The sequence below is a fragment of the Zalophus californianus genome, chromosome 1, assembly GCF_009762305.2.
Source record: "Zalophus californianus isolate mZalCal1 chromosome 1, mZalCal1.pri.v2, whole genome shotgun sequence".
NCBI lineage: Eukaryota > Metazoa > Chordata > Mammalia > Carnivora > Otariidae > Zalophus > Zalophus californianus.
Genome location: NC_045595.1, coordinates 75,840,706 through 75,856,965, shown reverse-complemented (window position 1 = coordinate 75,856,965; position 16,260 = coordinate 75,840,706). Strand labels below are relative to the sequence as shown.

At 32.1% G+C, this 16,260-nt stretch overlaps 1 protein-coding gene across 4 annotated transcripts in view; it reads right to left on the bottom strand.

The window, feature by feature from the left end:
* Window positions 1-495: 495 nt before the first annotated feature.
* SLC4A7 (solute carrier family 4 member 7) overlaps window positions 496-16,260 on the bottom strand; it is a 103,154-nt gene continuing 87,389 nt past the window's right edge. For 3 of the 4 annotated variants that reach the window (XM_027587930.2, XM_027587927.2, XM_027587928.2), the window contains 4 exons: window positions 11,909-12,040; window positions 9,575-9,672; window positions 6,678-6,785; window positions 496-4,731 (listed from right to left, as the gene is read on the bottom strand). In XM_027587930.2, the coding sequence (XP_027443731.2) occupies window positions 4,650-4,731; window positions 6,678-6,785; window positions 9,575-9,672; window positions 11,909-12,040 (420 nt within the window). In that variant the 3' untranslated portion in view covers window positions 496-4,649. The remainder of the gene's footprint in view (window positions 4,732-6,677; window positions 6,786-9,574; window positions 9,673-11,908; window positions 12,041-16,260) is intronic. The other variant, XM_027587929.2, reaches the window with a different exon arrangement.

The window sequence follows — 16,260 nt, the reverse complement described above, 5'->3', positions numbered from 1 at the left end:
TACTCAAAGAGATCAAATATGCCTTAATGAGCAAGATAAAACAAAATGAGTAAGATTTCCTTTCCTCTTACCTTCTAAAACAAAACCAAGACACTCAAAGTTCTATAAATGGGAATAATAAATTGACAAAAAACTTTTCCTAAAATAAATGTAAGAAAACTTTCAGTTGAAATTTCTAAAACTCTAAGCATCTTTCTCACTCCCAAAGGTTATCGAGTTCATGTTGGGATATCAGAAGTTGTTTCTTATTATAGGGAAAATAAAATAATGGACCAGGCTACTCTTAAAAGGCTTTAATTTAGATATCTCTTAACTATTAAAAAGTCATTGTGAAACACACAATGCTCTGTTCCACCTTCTTTTCTGTCTCCTTGCTGAAGCATATGAATATTAGGAAGCAGGAAACAGAAATCACCTATTTTCCTTCATCCCCCATCCCTCTGCATAAGATAAGCAGCAATTCTAATAAAGTACAAAGTAAAGACAATATCCAACAACTAATTCAGTAGACTTTTATTGCTCTTTCAACTTCAATAACATCTCTAAAAAATAATTTTCTTCTAACAATTATGAAACAAATTTGAAAGGCAGGATCGTTCACATTATAGACTTGGTAGAGACTTGTACTTCATATAAATGAAAAATACCAGTTCCACGTTTTAAATGTTTAATTTACCTTGTATTTTATTACAAAAGAAAATATTATCATTGTAATTATAAAAGTCATAAAAATTAGAACTGTACTGTGAAATTATACCAAGCTATCAAGTACTATATAAATGAACAATAAAATTCAATTTCTATTTATTCAAACATAGTAAACATTGGAAGATAACCCCCTACAAAACAAAAACCCCCCAGATTTTTAATATTAAAGCAACAAAAGAAAAGCCACAACACAAAAATCAATCAATGCACAAAATCTGATTAAAAAACCACTAGGGTTTAACAATTACTGTAAGTCAACTGTAGAAGTCAGTATGTGCTAATTAAAGTTTAAAAATGATCTTTAGATGATTCCATTTCCAACTATATGTTTTCCTATTATTGATACTTATATTACTTTCTGGTATGTTAGAAAAGAACCAACTTTACATTAAAATTGCCAAATTTTGGATTTTGAACACTATTTTTAATTTTCAATGTCCTTAAAATCTTTAAGCTTACTTTCTAAAAAATAAATAATTGTTGGACTAAACCAAAAGACTTTTCACACATTTGTATTATATATGATAACAATGATGTAATCTACATAAATAAATTTAAAACATTAAGTTATTTAATTTAAACATTTTTGAATTACAATGTTGTATCAATGGCTTACACATCCAAAATCTGAGCACTTTAGAACAGGATTCACATGTTGAGCACATTTAAAGAACTGACGTACATGATATGATCCTTGAAAAACAGCAAGCTCTGGTGTAATACCTCAGTTTCAGAAATGATTTTACATTTTACAGAACTTTGAACCTGTCTTTGTGAAAGGAAAAACTTAGAAAGCTATTATATACATACATAAACTTGAAGTATGAGGAAGAAACAGAAATGCTTTTTGGATGGAGAAAACAAAAATTAGTAATTTTGAGTGGTGAAGAAACCTGCTTTATAAATCCATGCATTAGCACATAAATTTTGTCCCACGTTTTACAAAGACTTGGCAAATATGAACATTGAAACGCCACAGCTTTTTTCAACAACTGAAGAGATTTAAGATTTTTAACATCATTCTCTCTCTCTCTCTCTCTCACACACACACACACACACAAACTAGAAAGACTGTGTGCTTCACTTCAGCATATCTAATATTTTAAGAGAATATATAATCATCCTTTTATCATAAGGAAGTTCATTGTTTCCTCAAAAGCTGCTATTTTAGAGTGAAACAGCATTCAAAAGAAAGTAAATTTCAGATGGTCAACATCAGGATTTATTATAGTCTCTGTAAACAGACATCTATAAATAAATAAAATAGGGTGGAGAGAAGAATATCCTGAGGTGGCTTTGTAGCCAGGGTATTCAGTAGCACTAAGCTCCATCCTGGAAACCAAGGCATCTAAGAAAGTGCAGGGCTGTTTATATTAATTTATTTTGTAAATGGAGTATGTACAGGTTTAATTATTTTGCACCTTGAGGTAAATCAGTACATTGCAATTACTACTGCTCATTTACACCTATTTAAGGCAACATTTAAAAATTAATATTATGTAGTAAATTTTTCACTGTCTCGCAATGAACACTATCCATGATTGTAATTGTTCAAAAATAGTGGAAAAATATCATAAACATGTAGAACAAGCAGTTAATTACTTAATAAACACGAGTTACCTTTGCTCTTCAATGGAGTAGTCATATCAGATCATTTTGTTAAGTCAAGTAGTCAAAAGAAAGCAGAAACCATTAACAATTAGAACAGTAAAAACATTTTGAGTGCAAAGTATTTTGCAAGTCATGGTTTTTCTGGCACTGGACAATTACTATACATAATTAAAAAAAAAAAAATCACAGAAACACTATGATCCCAGGTAGTTTTCAGTTTAAATTTTAAAATCCCTTCCTGTAAAATAAGCACATTTGTTAACCCTAAGATGTCCAGACACAAAGAAATGATGTGAGGAAATCCCCTTGTTCAGGTACATCAGGGGAGTTTACAAAATATAGCAGCAAATACTGGGGTCTTTGGAAATGATTATGCTGCTATGGATAATAGAAATCATTTCAATGGAAGCTCATAAAGAATAATAAGCACCGTGGGTAATACTCGATTATCAATTGCCAATAGAGTCTTAACTCTTTTCCAGGCAGTACCAAATGATGCCTGCTCTATTTTCTAAAGAAAAGTAGCTACATTTCCAACTTCTCATTTGAGGCAGCAGTCTAATCCTTTAACTAGAATCTGAAAATATGGTCTCAGATGGGGAAATTGTATCAGCCACCAAGTAGTTTAGAATGGATTAAAAACACTTCAGAATTGCTAAAATATCAGCTTTTGGCATTCCTCATGATCCTCTATAAGATCAATTGTTCATACTTTTGTACTTTAATGACAAATGATTAAAGGGAGCATTGGAATTTCATTAAAATTATCATCCTAATATTCATGTTACAATTTCGGTATTTCTGTGGCTTCTCAATACTCATTTGGTTTTTGTAAATTATCCTCTTGCCAAATCACTTTCACAACCCCATTCATCCAGTCCTACAGGCTTAACAAGAATAACATTTATTTATTTCATGTAGAGCTAAGAGTATATAAAAGATGACTAAAAAGATTAGCTAGAAGTTAAAAAGATAGCTCAGAAAAGCAGAAACTAAGTAACAAATACCAACACAAATTAGAAAGAATGCCATCAATCTGAGCTATACATAAAATGTCTAAATTCCTTTTAAAATACAAATATGGCAGTGCTTTATATCAAAGATGTAAAATCTGTCAACTGCTTTCAAAGATAATAAACCATAAATGCAAGTGAGCACCAACTATTTACATTAACAATTTAAATTATTCTGTATTTGTTACCTTTTCAAATGTTTATAATATTTAAGTATCATATCAATTAAAATAAATAAAATAGTTTAAAATGAGATCACAGATAGCAATCTATTAAATATTATCTATACCATAGAAAGAATAACAACGTAAACAAGAAAGTGAAAGGTAATTCTTTAGAATAAAGTAATACTGATCATAAACCCATTAAGAGAATTGTGACTCCTGATTACTTAGTCATATTACTTGTAATAAAAAATAATCAAGAACTTGAACCTGATATAAACTTAACCACATTTTAAGTAAAAGCAAAGGCAGAAAACAGAGTGGGCATTCTGGGGCTCTTATAAAGCATTAGGATTCTACATTAATTTCTACAAAGGCAACAAAATTTAACTATTATCACTGGCATTTTACAGCTTCTAAAATCCATAAAGTTATGACTGGTATGGTGTTAAATTATAAAAATCACCTGCAATTTCACTTGTCTATCAGAATAGAAACCTAGATGTGGAAGTTTTAAGATTTAAAATAAATTTTAAAAACAAAAAGGTCAAAACTATAGTTCTTATCTAGAAAGTTTCTATTGTTCTACCTTTACAGCCAAAAACTCTCCACTGCTTGTGAAACATGATGGACATCTGCATAAATGAAACACACATACAGAGAAGCCATGACATGTTACCCTTTCTCCCACAACACTGGCATAAAGACTCCCTGTTCTTCCCATAAGGAACGAACAGAAGTGAAGTAATATGTAAAAATTTTCAGTAACTCAATAAAAATTATAAATACATGGACAAAGTACATCACCTAAAGTTGGTATGAATTACCACTGATGAACAAATAGATTTAAAGGAAAAGTAGATTGAATGCATTTCCCCACATCTTTCTGCTGCAGAATAGAAAAATTTTTTTTCAACAGAATAAATATTAAGAACCATGTACCTCATTTCTAAGAGACCATTTCATTATATACACAGTCTCCATGGTGTTCCTAACAAACTTCAGACACTACTTCAAAAAACCCAGGAGTCACGCATAAACAGCATGACATACAATATTGTTATATATAGTGACATGAAATACACACATTATATATATATATATATATATATATATCTGTATAGCTATGTATATAATTCCTCTTGGTTCAATTCTATAACGAAGTTTCAGCATCCATGTATTTCTTTGTTGGTTCATCTTCAAAATTTATTTTCACACTCACAGGTTTTTCAGGGCTATTTAAGACAAAAAATGAGAATAAATGATTTTGAAATGGACAAATATTACATTCAAAAAATGGCCAACACTTAGTATCTGTAATAAGCCTTCTGAAATGACTAAAAGGACTATTTATTAACATATGACTCACTATTATTATTTTACTGCTTTCTTTTCCTATCAGTGAATTTGATTGGAAAGATAAATATTAAAAATTCTTAGTTTTTTTTTTAATGGATATGCTTGCCACGGAAATTCATGTTTTTCTTACAAATGAAAAGGAGTTTCTTAAAATTAGTCATTGTATTTTTAAAAATAGTTGTAGCAGGTGACATTTCACTGACAAATCCATTAAAAAAGCAATCTTTGTTAATATAGATAAGCATCAAATAATTTTCTGCAAAATATAACAGATTTACAAACTTTCCCCAAATCTGGTTCACAAATACAAAATCAAAACACATATACTCTATATTTTCAAGTTAATATCAAATACAATGATTCCATGTCCATGGATTTAAGTGACTGATTTAATTGTAACATATGAATATCTGTGTTTTGAAAAAGCTGTCAAATGTAGAAGAACACACTGTGGTTTGCTGCCTTCTCCAGATAAGACTGAAGGAAGGACCTCCAAACATTTTTTCTGTTAAATGACATAACCCAAACATTGTCTTTCTTCCCCTGTGATTTGGAATTGAGGGGCAACCTGAATGAAAGGCAGAAGTATAAAAGATACTTTTATATTACCATATAATATACAATATTATTGTAAGGTCTTTACATTTATAACTATACTAATAATTTGGGCCACAAGTGCTGACAAGGTGTGAAAAATTATTAAGAATGAAAAGAGCATCAAACTAAATTCTAGCTGCATGGAATAATCAAAGTGACGAAGAGTTAAATTTAAAAAACTTAAGATCAAAGACAGAAGAAAGGAAACAGTCCAGCTTAGAGAATCAGAAATCAAGAAATGATTAAAAAAAAAAAGGAGGCCAGGGGGTATAATAGAGATTAAGTAGGAGCAAAGCTCTAAGAAGACGTGGGGAAGAAATGAATAAAACCTAACCAATTACTATCAAAAGACAGTGGCCAGAAAGACAATAATCCATCAGAAGCAGCTAGTGACCATTTGCCCAGAGAAGTTTCGATCTGATGTCCAAGCAGAGTATACGGACACCCAACAGTGTCTGGCACAAAGTGCACACAGAGTATTTGTGGAATATGAATGCCTGAGTGCACTACAGGATAATACCTCATTTCTCCACAGACCCAAAGAATTAAAGTACTAATGGTTATCAAACTAGAATCCCTTAGATTCAGGCCTTAAAGTCAGGGTAAAAGAAAGAAAAAATGGCTTCCTAACAAGAAATCTAAGAAAGGAGTTATGAAAATTGTTACAGAATATGTGGTCCATTATAAAACCGAATGGCGTTTATATCTATGGATTAAAAATTTCTTCCAACTATCTTTGAGTAAAATGTTAAACCTCATCTGAAGACACGGCAGGCTAAAAACAAAACAAGGAAAACAATCATGTCTGTCTTTTTTCCTGGACCATCAGAAAGCATGACTGCGGTAGTGTTTACTTAAGAGCATTTATGTAACCCCTAGTAATTATCTTTCTTATATGGTTTTGATCTTTGATATACTTATTCCATACTGCCATATGTATAATATTCATTTTTATTATAAAATGGCTCAAATTCTTTTTGGAAACAGGCAATTATGAATTTAAAAAGTAACCTATCAGCACTTATATCATTATTTCCAGTATTCAGTAAAATGATGGATAGACAGATAAAAGGAAGACGGAAAGAAGAGAAAAAGGATGGCTTTGTCAAAAGAATATAACTTATGCAAACTGAGTTACATTTAATGGTTTTATGAAATAGCTATCTATCCATAAGTCAACTGAAAATTGGCTACAGTTAGAAAATGCGTAAAGAGTTACAGCTACCTCGTGCTAGATCTGGTTACTTTGGCATTCTCAGTATTCATGGAAAGTGCCTTCCACTGTGCAGTTTTGGCCATTTCATCTGATATGTTAACAACTGAGGGATCAACACTGAAGAACAAATACACTTTTTGGTTAGTATTCAGTACTTGCAAAAGCATTAATACTGTCACTCTTAACTATATAATATTTGTCTTCATCAACTTAAAATTGAGAAAACTCTTTGTCATGCACTTAAACCAAGGTCTAGCAAAATATCAGAATTTCAGAGTTCTGTTAGAAAGGTTTCATGGGGAATTACATCCTTCTGTATAATCAAAACTAGGAGTAAGATTAATTAAATTGGCAATGAAGCCCAAAGATGATCATCTTGGCTATAAGCGTATTATTGAAATAACAAATGAATACATGAAATATAAAAACTACAGCCTCTTATATGTTAATAAAAAAATAGTAATAAAAAACAGTAATAAAAAAATACAGCCTCAAGTCAATTAGAAAACTTTGATAACTGGCACAAATTTCACTTTCATTAACTAAAGATCCAAAGTATGTAAGGAAAACTTAAGATTATGATTAAAAAAACTAGTTTTTAATAATTAAAAAAATCATTAAAAAGAATTATGGAAAAGACGACACTTTAAAAATAAAGCTCTGAAAATATCTGAACAGATAACACAAAAACAGGCTTATAAATATCACTTTCAGCTGACATTCACATTTTTAGTGTCAAAGTGTTATTCTATCAAACTTATCAAAATTCAAAATCAAAAGAACAAAATATTGTCCTTTCATTGTAAGGGATAAATGTAATCATTCCCTGTCTCTATAAAATACTACAAAATTCATTTGAGACCCCAAATCCAACAATGATAATATCCATAAATAATTTTGGGCTCAAGGTTGTCAGCCACAAGTAATATGAAAGTACTATGAAATTAATAGAAATATATCTGCAAGTCCTTTTTTTTCACCAAAGAGTAATATTTCATGCATGCAAGTGACAAATACAAATGTCAAATTAGGCATTAGGTTCACAATGTGATGGCAGCTACATGATAAATAACTAAATGGCAGTCATTTTAGAAAGCACTAGCTTTGTTCACAATTTAAATCTAAATGTCATTTAAAATATAAGACTGCAGAGAAATGTGACATGGTCACTGCAGAATCTCTAGGAAAGGTGCTTTACTGGGTCAATTTTTTTAAAGTGCACAAAATTTGAATACCCAAATTCACAAGGGCAAAGCCTACCTACTCTATGTTTCTCTGGCTGGTTGCCAACTTCAAATAACTGAAGAGAGACATTCCTGAAGCACTTTCTAGCTTCAAACGTCCCCCTCTAAGAACTTTCCCATTAGTAGAAATTAAGACCTTTTTTTAAAGACAGTACATGTTTTGTTTTTTCCCAAAATGAAACGAGATGAAAAAAAAAATCTGTCTACATTAAATCAATTACTTTCATATTTTATAGAGTTTTATAGTTTCTAAATGTTTTTCTTTATTATCTCATTTGATTTTCATGGCAAGTAATCCAAAGCTACTTAAGATTTTAAATTATGACAGATAAACAGGTCAGCCAATTGCCGGCATTCTTAATGTTCAAATTTTAAGCAAAGCAGCATTAATCTTGGCCTATGTCATCACTTAAAAAGAAAAGTAAATATACAGATAATCATTCTTTTTGTTAAACATCAGACAGTATAAGTATACATTCCACTTAAATTTATCAAGGCCCATGTATAATCATACTGAGAAAGTGATAATGCAGGACCTACAGAAACTAGGTGGCGAATAATCTCAGCAAATTGATGAGTCACTAATAACCATCATGGTAGTTCCTATACTCTTTTTATAAGTACAACAAAGTTAATATATTAATTTGCTTAATAAACATTAATACAATCCAGCAAAGCAGAGCACTATAGCTGGGTATATTAAGATGTCTATACTTGGCATTTAAAGTATATAAGAAAGATTTGAGGGAAAGTCATGAAACGTGACACAGAGTAATACCAATGATGCAAATTAATAGTAAAAAGTATAAAGGAACATTACTTGATGAATTCATTTATCAAAACTAACCAACATGTGTAAGTCTAAATAAGACCTCTGTAAAAACTATAAAGATTAATTAAAAATGAAAAAAACCCCAAGTTAATAAATACCAACAAACCTTTTCCATTAACTGGTCAGGGAAGGAACCTATATATACATTCTAAAACTGACTTTTCTACTATCAATAGCTAATCAGAAATAGGATATGGAAATAGGAATCAGATACATGCATAAATAATATAGGTTTTTAATCTTTTAAAACTACAAAAAAGTAAACAGAAGAATTTACCACTGTCTTTAGTTCTTAAATTTATAAGTAAATCACCAAAGTCATACAAAATAAGCTATATACAGAACTCAACTTTTTCATAATATGAGGACTCACTGCCAATAGTCAAGTCACACCTTTGAACTCCAGGGCCTCTAAACATAGTCATAATTTGGAAGGTTATCAGAAAATGTACTACACTGATGCAGGCCTAATAAAGGACAGAAAGGGAAAAGCTATACCGATCTTAAGCTTCATTTAAACAGAAGGAGTGATGCAAGACAAGTAACTCTTGTCTGCTTGGCATGGAAGTTGGTTTCAGGCTCTGGTCCAAGTCCAGCTTTTTCTTCACTCCTGCCTACAAACCTGCGAGGGGAAGAACCGTGAGAACTTCCCTTCCAAATTCCTGAAGACCCCCTTTAGTTGTTGGCATTATGCCAGATACCGGTTTTGTCATCTTTTTAAAAACAGAGATCACTGCTTTTTAAAAACAGAGATCACAAAGCATTACATGGCTTATTCATGTACTTGATGTGTATAAAAATATACATTTTACAAGATAGTTTTATCTCACCTATATTTTAGGGCCTTAACTGGAATCTGTAAGAGACTTCCCCCTTCAAATGGAAGGTGCACAGTGTCATCATCAGCTTGAAGCATTCGTTCAGCTTCCTTCAGAGCACATACATGAAAAAATTACTTTTCACAGAATATTTCCAGGAGGACCAATTAATATATAAAATCTTCAAGAATTAGAAACCCAAACTGACAATATATTTAAAACATATTTGCCATGACTGAAAAATTCCTTTTACTATTATAAACACATACTGGTAGCACAAGAGAAAACAACCACTTGTAAAGGCTAAATTTTAAATGGTTATAACTTTCACTTCTTTACGTTAATCATGAATACTACATTAAAATCAATTTACATAAATTTTATTATCAAATTAGTAGTATATAATAAGAGATAAAATTTTGTGAAATCTGATGGCTTGCATTACAATACAATATAAGCAAAACCTCATTTGGATAAGGCAGGGTTTCTCAATCTCAGCAATACTGACATTTAGGGCCAAACAATTCTTTGTAGTAAGGGGCAGTCCTGTACATGCAGGATGTTTGGTAGCACCCTAGACCTCTACCCACTGGATGCCCGTCCAATTCTGACAATCAAAAATTTCTCAAACACGGAAATATGAACCCTGAGGAGAAGTGTCACCCCTGGTGGAGAACAATTTACACTGGAGACATGACCCAAAATCCTGGTATCATAATTACTGGGGACATGACAGGATGGACTGGAAGAGCATCTATACTCTGCTTTCTTACCACTAGAAACCCCACTATTTGTAGGTGGCAATACGCCCAGCTTTTAAAAAATAATCATTTAAAAAAAATAAAACCATTGCTAAATTTCCCAGCATTCCCTGCTACTCCATGTGGCCATGAGATACAAGTGGAACTTACTGGATGGCATTTCTGGAAAGACTTCTTAAAAAACAGGATAGCAGGGGAAAGCCCATTTTGCTTTCTCACCCCACCCCCTTCCTTCCTGCCATCTCAAATGCGAACATGAGAGCTCAAGCTCAGCATTCATCTTGACCTATTAGGTGATTCTGAGAATGGAAACTGTGTGCCGAGGCCGGGAGGACAGCAGCACGGGAGCTCCAGACAACTCTGTGGGGCCATCCCACTAGATCACTTACTCTTCTCAAGATGTCTACAGGACATCTTGTGTTTAAGCCTTCTTTACTTTTGTCTTCTGTTATATACACTGAACCTTATTCTAACTTAAAAAGAAAGTAATAAACACGTAATTTTAACCTAAGTATTTTAATAAATGAATTGCATCCTCTTTGAAAATTCACCAAAAGCTCATAAACATTTACATATATGATATAGTTTTAAAGAAAACAAAAATCTTTTAAAAATTTTGGAGGCTCAATTCAAACTACTGTTCCAGTTAGTATCCTAATTAGTCATAATTGTTGTCAAAAAGTAAACATAAAATGAGTAATTTTGCCATAAATCAGCACTAAATAATCAATCCAAACTATGAAAAAAATCCCAAGGCTTAAACCCAGTTGTCCGTAAAGTTTTAATAAATGCATTTCCATAAGTATTATGCAATATAATAAGGCATAAATTATGTTGCTTTCTCTCAAAAATTAGGGGGAAAAAGTAATTGTGAGATCTCTATTTAAACACACCACAATATTTAAAATGTGTATCTTTCTTCTTATCTTTGATTTTCAAACAATATTCTTAATGGGAAAACTGAGTAGGGTACTAAAATCAATACAATCATCTATGCTACATGTTCGGTTTCTACTTTTCATTCTTACTAATAGCATTGAGCTGGTTATTTAAAAAATATCAAATTCAGAATAAAATATTCAGGTAAATCTCTGTATACAAATTAACTAATGGTACATAATACCACATATTAAGACTAGAGTTTAATAGTACTTTTTATAAAAAGATTGAAGTCCTTTTTGTCATTATGTATATGTCAGATTATTAAAATGTACACTACAATGTGCTTATGTATTTAATGTGCTTGTGTTACCTATGCTTTACCTATGTTTTAAACACTGCTAAATTCTCTCACTGTTAAAAATAAGTACTCATGTGATACATAATTTTTAAAAGGTTATTGTTGGGTCAGGGCTTTGGAGAGGCAACTTAAGTTGGTAAAATGGGTAAGAGCCGATGTTTTGAACAAGTTACCTAATAACCTCTGCCTCAGTTTCCTTATTTGTAAACTGGAAATAAAAGAAGTACCTACACTTCATAATAATAAGGTTCTTAGGAGGACTAAAGGAGCAGATTCCTGTAAAGTGACCACGAGAGTGCCTGCTACGTGGTACGAAATATTAAACAAGTGAATAGCGTAAATTACCTCTTTCTCTTTTTTCTTTTTGTCATCTTCTTTCTTTTTCTTACTTTCTGGCATGAGATCATCAAGCCAACTAAGTTCTCTCTTTGTGAAACACAGATCCATGAGTTTGCGTACAAAGACTAATGCAAGAACCTTAAAGAAGTGGGGGAGAAACTATTAAGTAACATCTAATAGTATCAAGTCATAAATAACAAAAAAGTACTTCATGTATTTTATTTAAAAATCACTTCAGGGGCCCCTGGGTGGTACAGCTAATTAATCATTGGGATTCTAGGTTTCAGCTCAGGTCATGATCTCAGGATCATGACAATGAGCCCCATCTCGGGCTCCACGCTCAGCAAGTAGACTGTTAAAGTCTCTCTCTCTCTGCCCCTCCCTAAGTGCACACACGTGCTCTCTCTCAAATAAATTTTTTAAAAAATAAAAATCACTTCATACACCATCTTATTTCAAAGGAACTGAGTCACACATTTATCTTTCAAGCTTCCTGCTCAAAGAAAACATATAAAAGAAATGGCATTTTTAACCTCTTCCTATATAAATCCCTTGCATTCTGCATAAAATTATAAAGCAGTTTAAGCATGGTATCTTCACAGTACAAGATTATTAATTTTTATGATGACTTTAAATTACATACATTATATAGGCAGGTATTTCTTTTTTGAGAGAGTGTGGAGGGGGGGGAAGAGGGGACAGACAGAGAATCTTAAGCAAGCTCCATCCACGCCCAGCACAGAGCCCAATGCAGGGCTCGATCTCCTGACCTGAGCGCAAATCAAGAGTAGGAGGCTCAACTGACTAAGACACCCAGGCATCCCTAAATAGATATAAATTTAAAAATCTCCTAAGCAATGCATTAGAGAACCCATTTGCCAATATTAGGTTTAGATTTTCCAATCATATATATGAAAAAGATATACCATTACTTTGTTTTCTTCTAACTGCTACTAAGGTTGAAGATATTTTCAAATGTCCATTGGCCATTTGGGTTTCTTCTGTTCTTACCATTTTCTTATTACTATCTTTTGCCTGGTTTTCAATTGCTTTTGATGATTTTTATTCATGAATTCATAAGAGTTCTGTGTAGTTCAGATAGAAGCATTTTATCTGCCTTATATGTTACAAATGCTTTCTCCCAGTTCACAATCCAATTTTACTATGTTCATATAAAACATTTAATTATCATGTGGTCAAATACATCTTTCCTTTAAAGTTGGGTTTCCCTATCTTCTTTGAAAAGTTACCCTTAATCACTGGACTATATAAATATTTTTCAAAATTTTCTACTACATTTTAACATTTAAATCTTCAATTCATTTATGGTTTCTTTTTGAATATGGTATTGGTTACAGAACCAACCTTAGCTCCCATACACAGTCAAATCTTCTAAGACTATATACTAAATTTTCCCACATAGATGAATTATCACCTTTAATGAAATGATCTGTTCATGGTATTCGAGTGGTAAGTTCTCATATATTCTGATGAATTCTGGACTCACTAGTCTATTTTTCTGATTTTTGTCTGTTCCCATGCCAATTCCATACTGTGTTAGCTGCACTGATTTGACAGCAATTTTTAAATATTTAGTTATCACAACAGCATGGTATCAGCACAGGAACAATCAAGTCCCTCACCCCAGACCCAACGGGGAATTCTTAATTAGCTTTGTTTTGTTATTCCTCTGGTATTTATTATATCCTTATTTTTTTCATTAATATGCAATTTACATACAGTAAAATAGAAAAATACCATATATACAGTTTGACCCTTTTGACAAACATACATATTCATGGAACCCACATCCAAACAAGATACAGAACATTTCTACCATCCATGTTGTTTATGACTCTGGCATTTATTTTTCCCTATAAGCTTTAAAATTATCCGGTTCACACTGACAACAACCTCCCCAAATACACACAAACACACACGCAAATAAAACTCATAAAATTCATACTTGGAAGTGACATCTTTACATTACTAAGTATGCAAAACAAAGAACATGATATACATTCCTCTTTGTTCAGGTCTTAATTTTATGTACTTCAACATTATTATGGATTGAATTGTATCCCCATGAAAGGATACATTGAAATCCTAACCCCCAGTACCTCAGAATATGGCTTTATTTGGAAATAGGGTTGTTGGAGATAAAATTAAGATGAGGTCATACTGGAGTAGGGTGGGTTCCTAAAACAGTATGTCCAGTATCCTTATAAAATGGTCATATAAAGACACAGTGATACACAGAAAACTACATAAGATGGCAGTTTGGAGTTATACAGTTGCAACACAATGCCAGACTTTCAGCAAACCACCAGAAGCTAGGAAGAGGCAAAAAAGGGTTCCCTTACAGAGTACAGAGGGAGCATGGCCCCATCCACACCCTGATTTCAAAATTCTAGCATCCAAAGCTATCATTATAATAAATTTCTTTTGGTGAGCCAATGAGTTTTCTTGTAACCACCCACTCTAACAGCATTCTTACTAATTCTATTAGGGACTTTTAGTCTTTTTTCATTTGAGTCATTTGAGTTAATAGGCAAACAATCACATTATCTACAAATAATGTTATCTCTTCCTTATAACAAATACTGTATTATTCTTATATCACAGTTAGAACCTTCATATCAAATTAACAACAGTAATAGTGTACTTCCCTATATTAGAACTCAGTTACAAATTTTTATTCACAAAGACTGCAATTTTATAAGTCTTTCTGTCTTTATGTTGGTAATTCTTACTTGCTGCTAAAGTATCACAGTCTATTTAATCATGATATATTACTTGTAGAAACACTGTAAATTTCTTTATTTGTTAATATCTTAAGATTTTTTGCACTTATATTAGTGAGAAGTCACCATCGTTCTTTTGTACAACTTTATTAGGCTTTGGTATTAAGATCTTGCTAGTGTTTCATGAGAAAAAATGCAGACATTTCCATCTTTTCCTTTGGTCTAGAATAATTCAAGAAGTACTAGAATTAAATGTTCTTAAAACTCAGCTGGGCCTGTGATCCAAGGGCAGATCTTTGGCCATTTTTCCAGTCTCTTGTATGCAACTGAGTTATACATATCCATAGATTTTATATTTCTCTTTGGGTTAATTCTCAGAAATGCGTGTATAGAATGGAAATAATCCATCTCCTCTAGATCAGTGGCAGGAAAACCACAGCCCTTGGATTAAATCTGGCCCTATCTGTTTTGTATGGCCTGTGACCTAAAATAGGTTTTAAAGATGCACATTTGGAATTGATTTGACAGGGAACACTAACTTTAAACCTCAGCCTCAGCCAAGTGAAATATTATCCTAAATGAAAAAGAATTCCATTCTTCTCATTAGTAGTCTTTCATTTTAATTTTTTTATTAACATAATGTATTAATACATTTGTTTCAGGGGTACAGGTCTGTGAGAGACACCTAAAGTTCATAAGGAAAATGTATACCCTTCATTACATATATTATTCAAGAAGACTTAAAAAAGTGCAACCAAATTTTTTATTTGTAAAAATCAATAGTGAATAAACTCCTTCCAAGCTTGAGTAAAGAAGAAAAGAGCAAAATATACAAGATTAAGAAAGAGAAAAAATATGTAATCACAGCTGTGAAAGACTTGGTTAAAAATTCATCAGTCTTGTACAATTCACAGTGCTCATCATAGCACATACCCTCCCCAATGTCCATCACGCAGCCACCCCATCCCTCCCACCCCCCACCACTCCAGCAACCCTCAGTTTGTTTCCTAAGATTAAGATTCTCTCATGGTTTGTCTCCCCAAGACGAAACCGGAGTAGTCTTTCATTTTAAAAAACTGTAAAATTACTTTTTAGATTTCACCAATAAGAAATTATGGAAATTTCTCTCCTGTTATAGAAGTGCCTATATATCTTGTGACAAAGCTGAAAATATTGACTATTTGACACTTTACAGAAATAAAGTTGGTCAACCTCTACTCTAGATGTACAATATTCCTATAGATTCATGTAGTATTTTCCTAAAGCCCCTCAAATCTCTTTCACAGCTGTGATTACATATTTCTTCTCTTTCTTAATCTTGTATATTTTGCTCTCTTTTTTTCTTTACTCAAGCTTGGAAGGAGTTTATTCACTATTGATTTTTACAAATAAAAAATTTGGTTGCACTTTTTTAAGTCTTCTTGAATAATATATGTAATGAAGGGTATACATTTTCCTTATGAGCTTTAGGTGTCTCTCACCGACTTGGTTAAAAATTCTCTGCTGCAATACCTACAATGTTTTTTTTAACTCAGTTTTCAACCCAGGGATTATTTCAGCATTTAATGTCTAAATACTTCAGTTTTTTTAGTGCTTTTCATTATTCATCTGTAA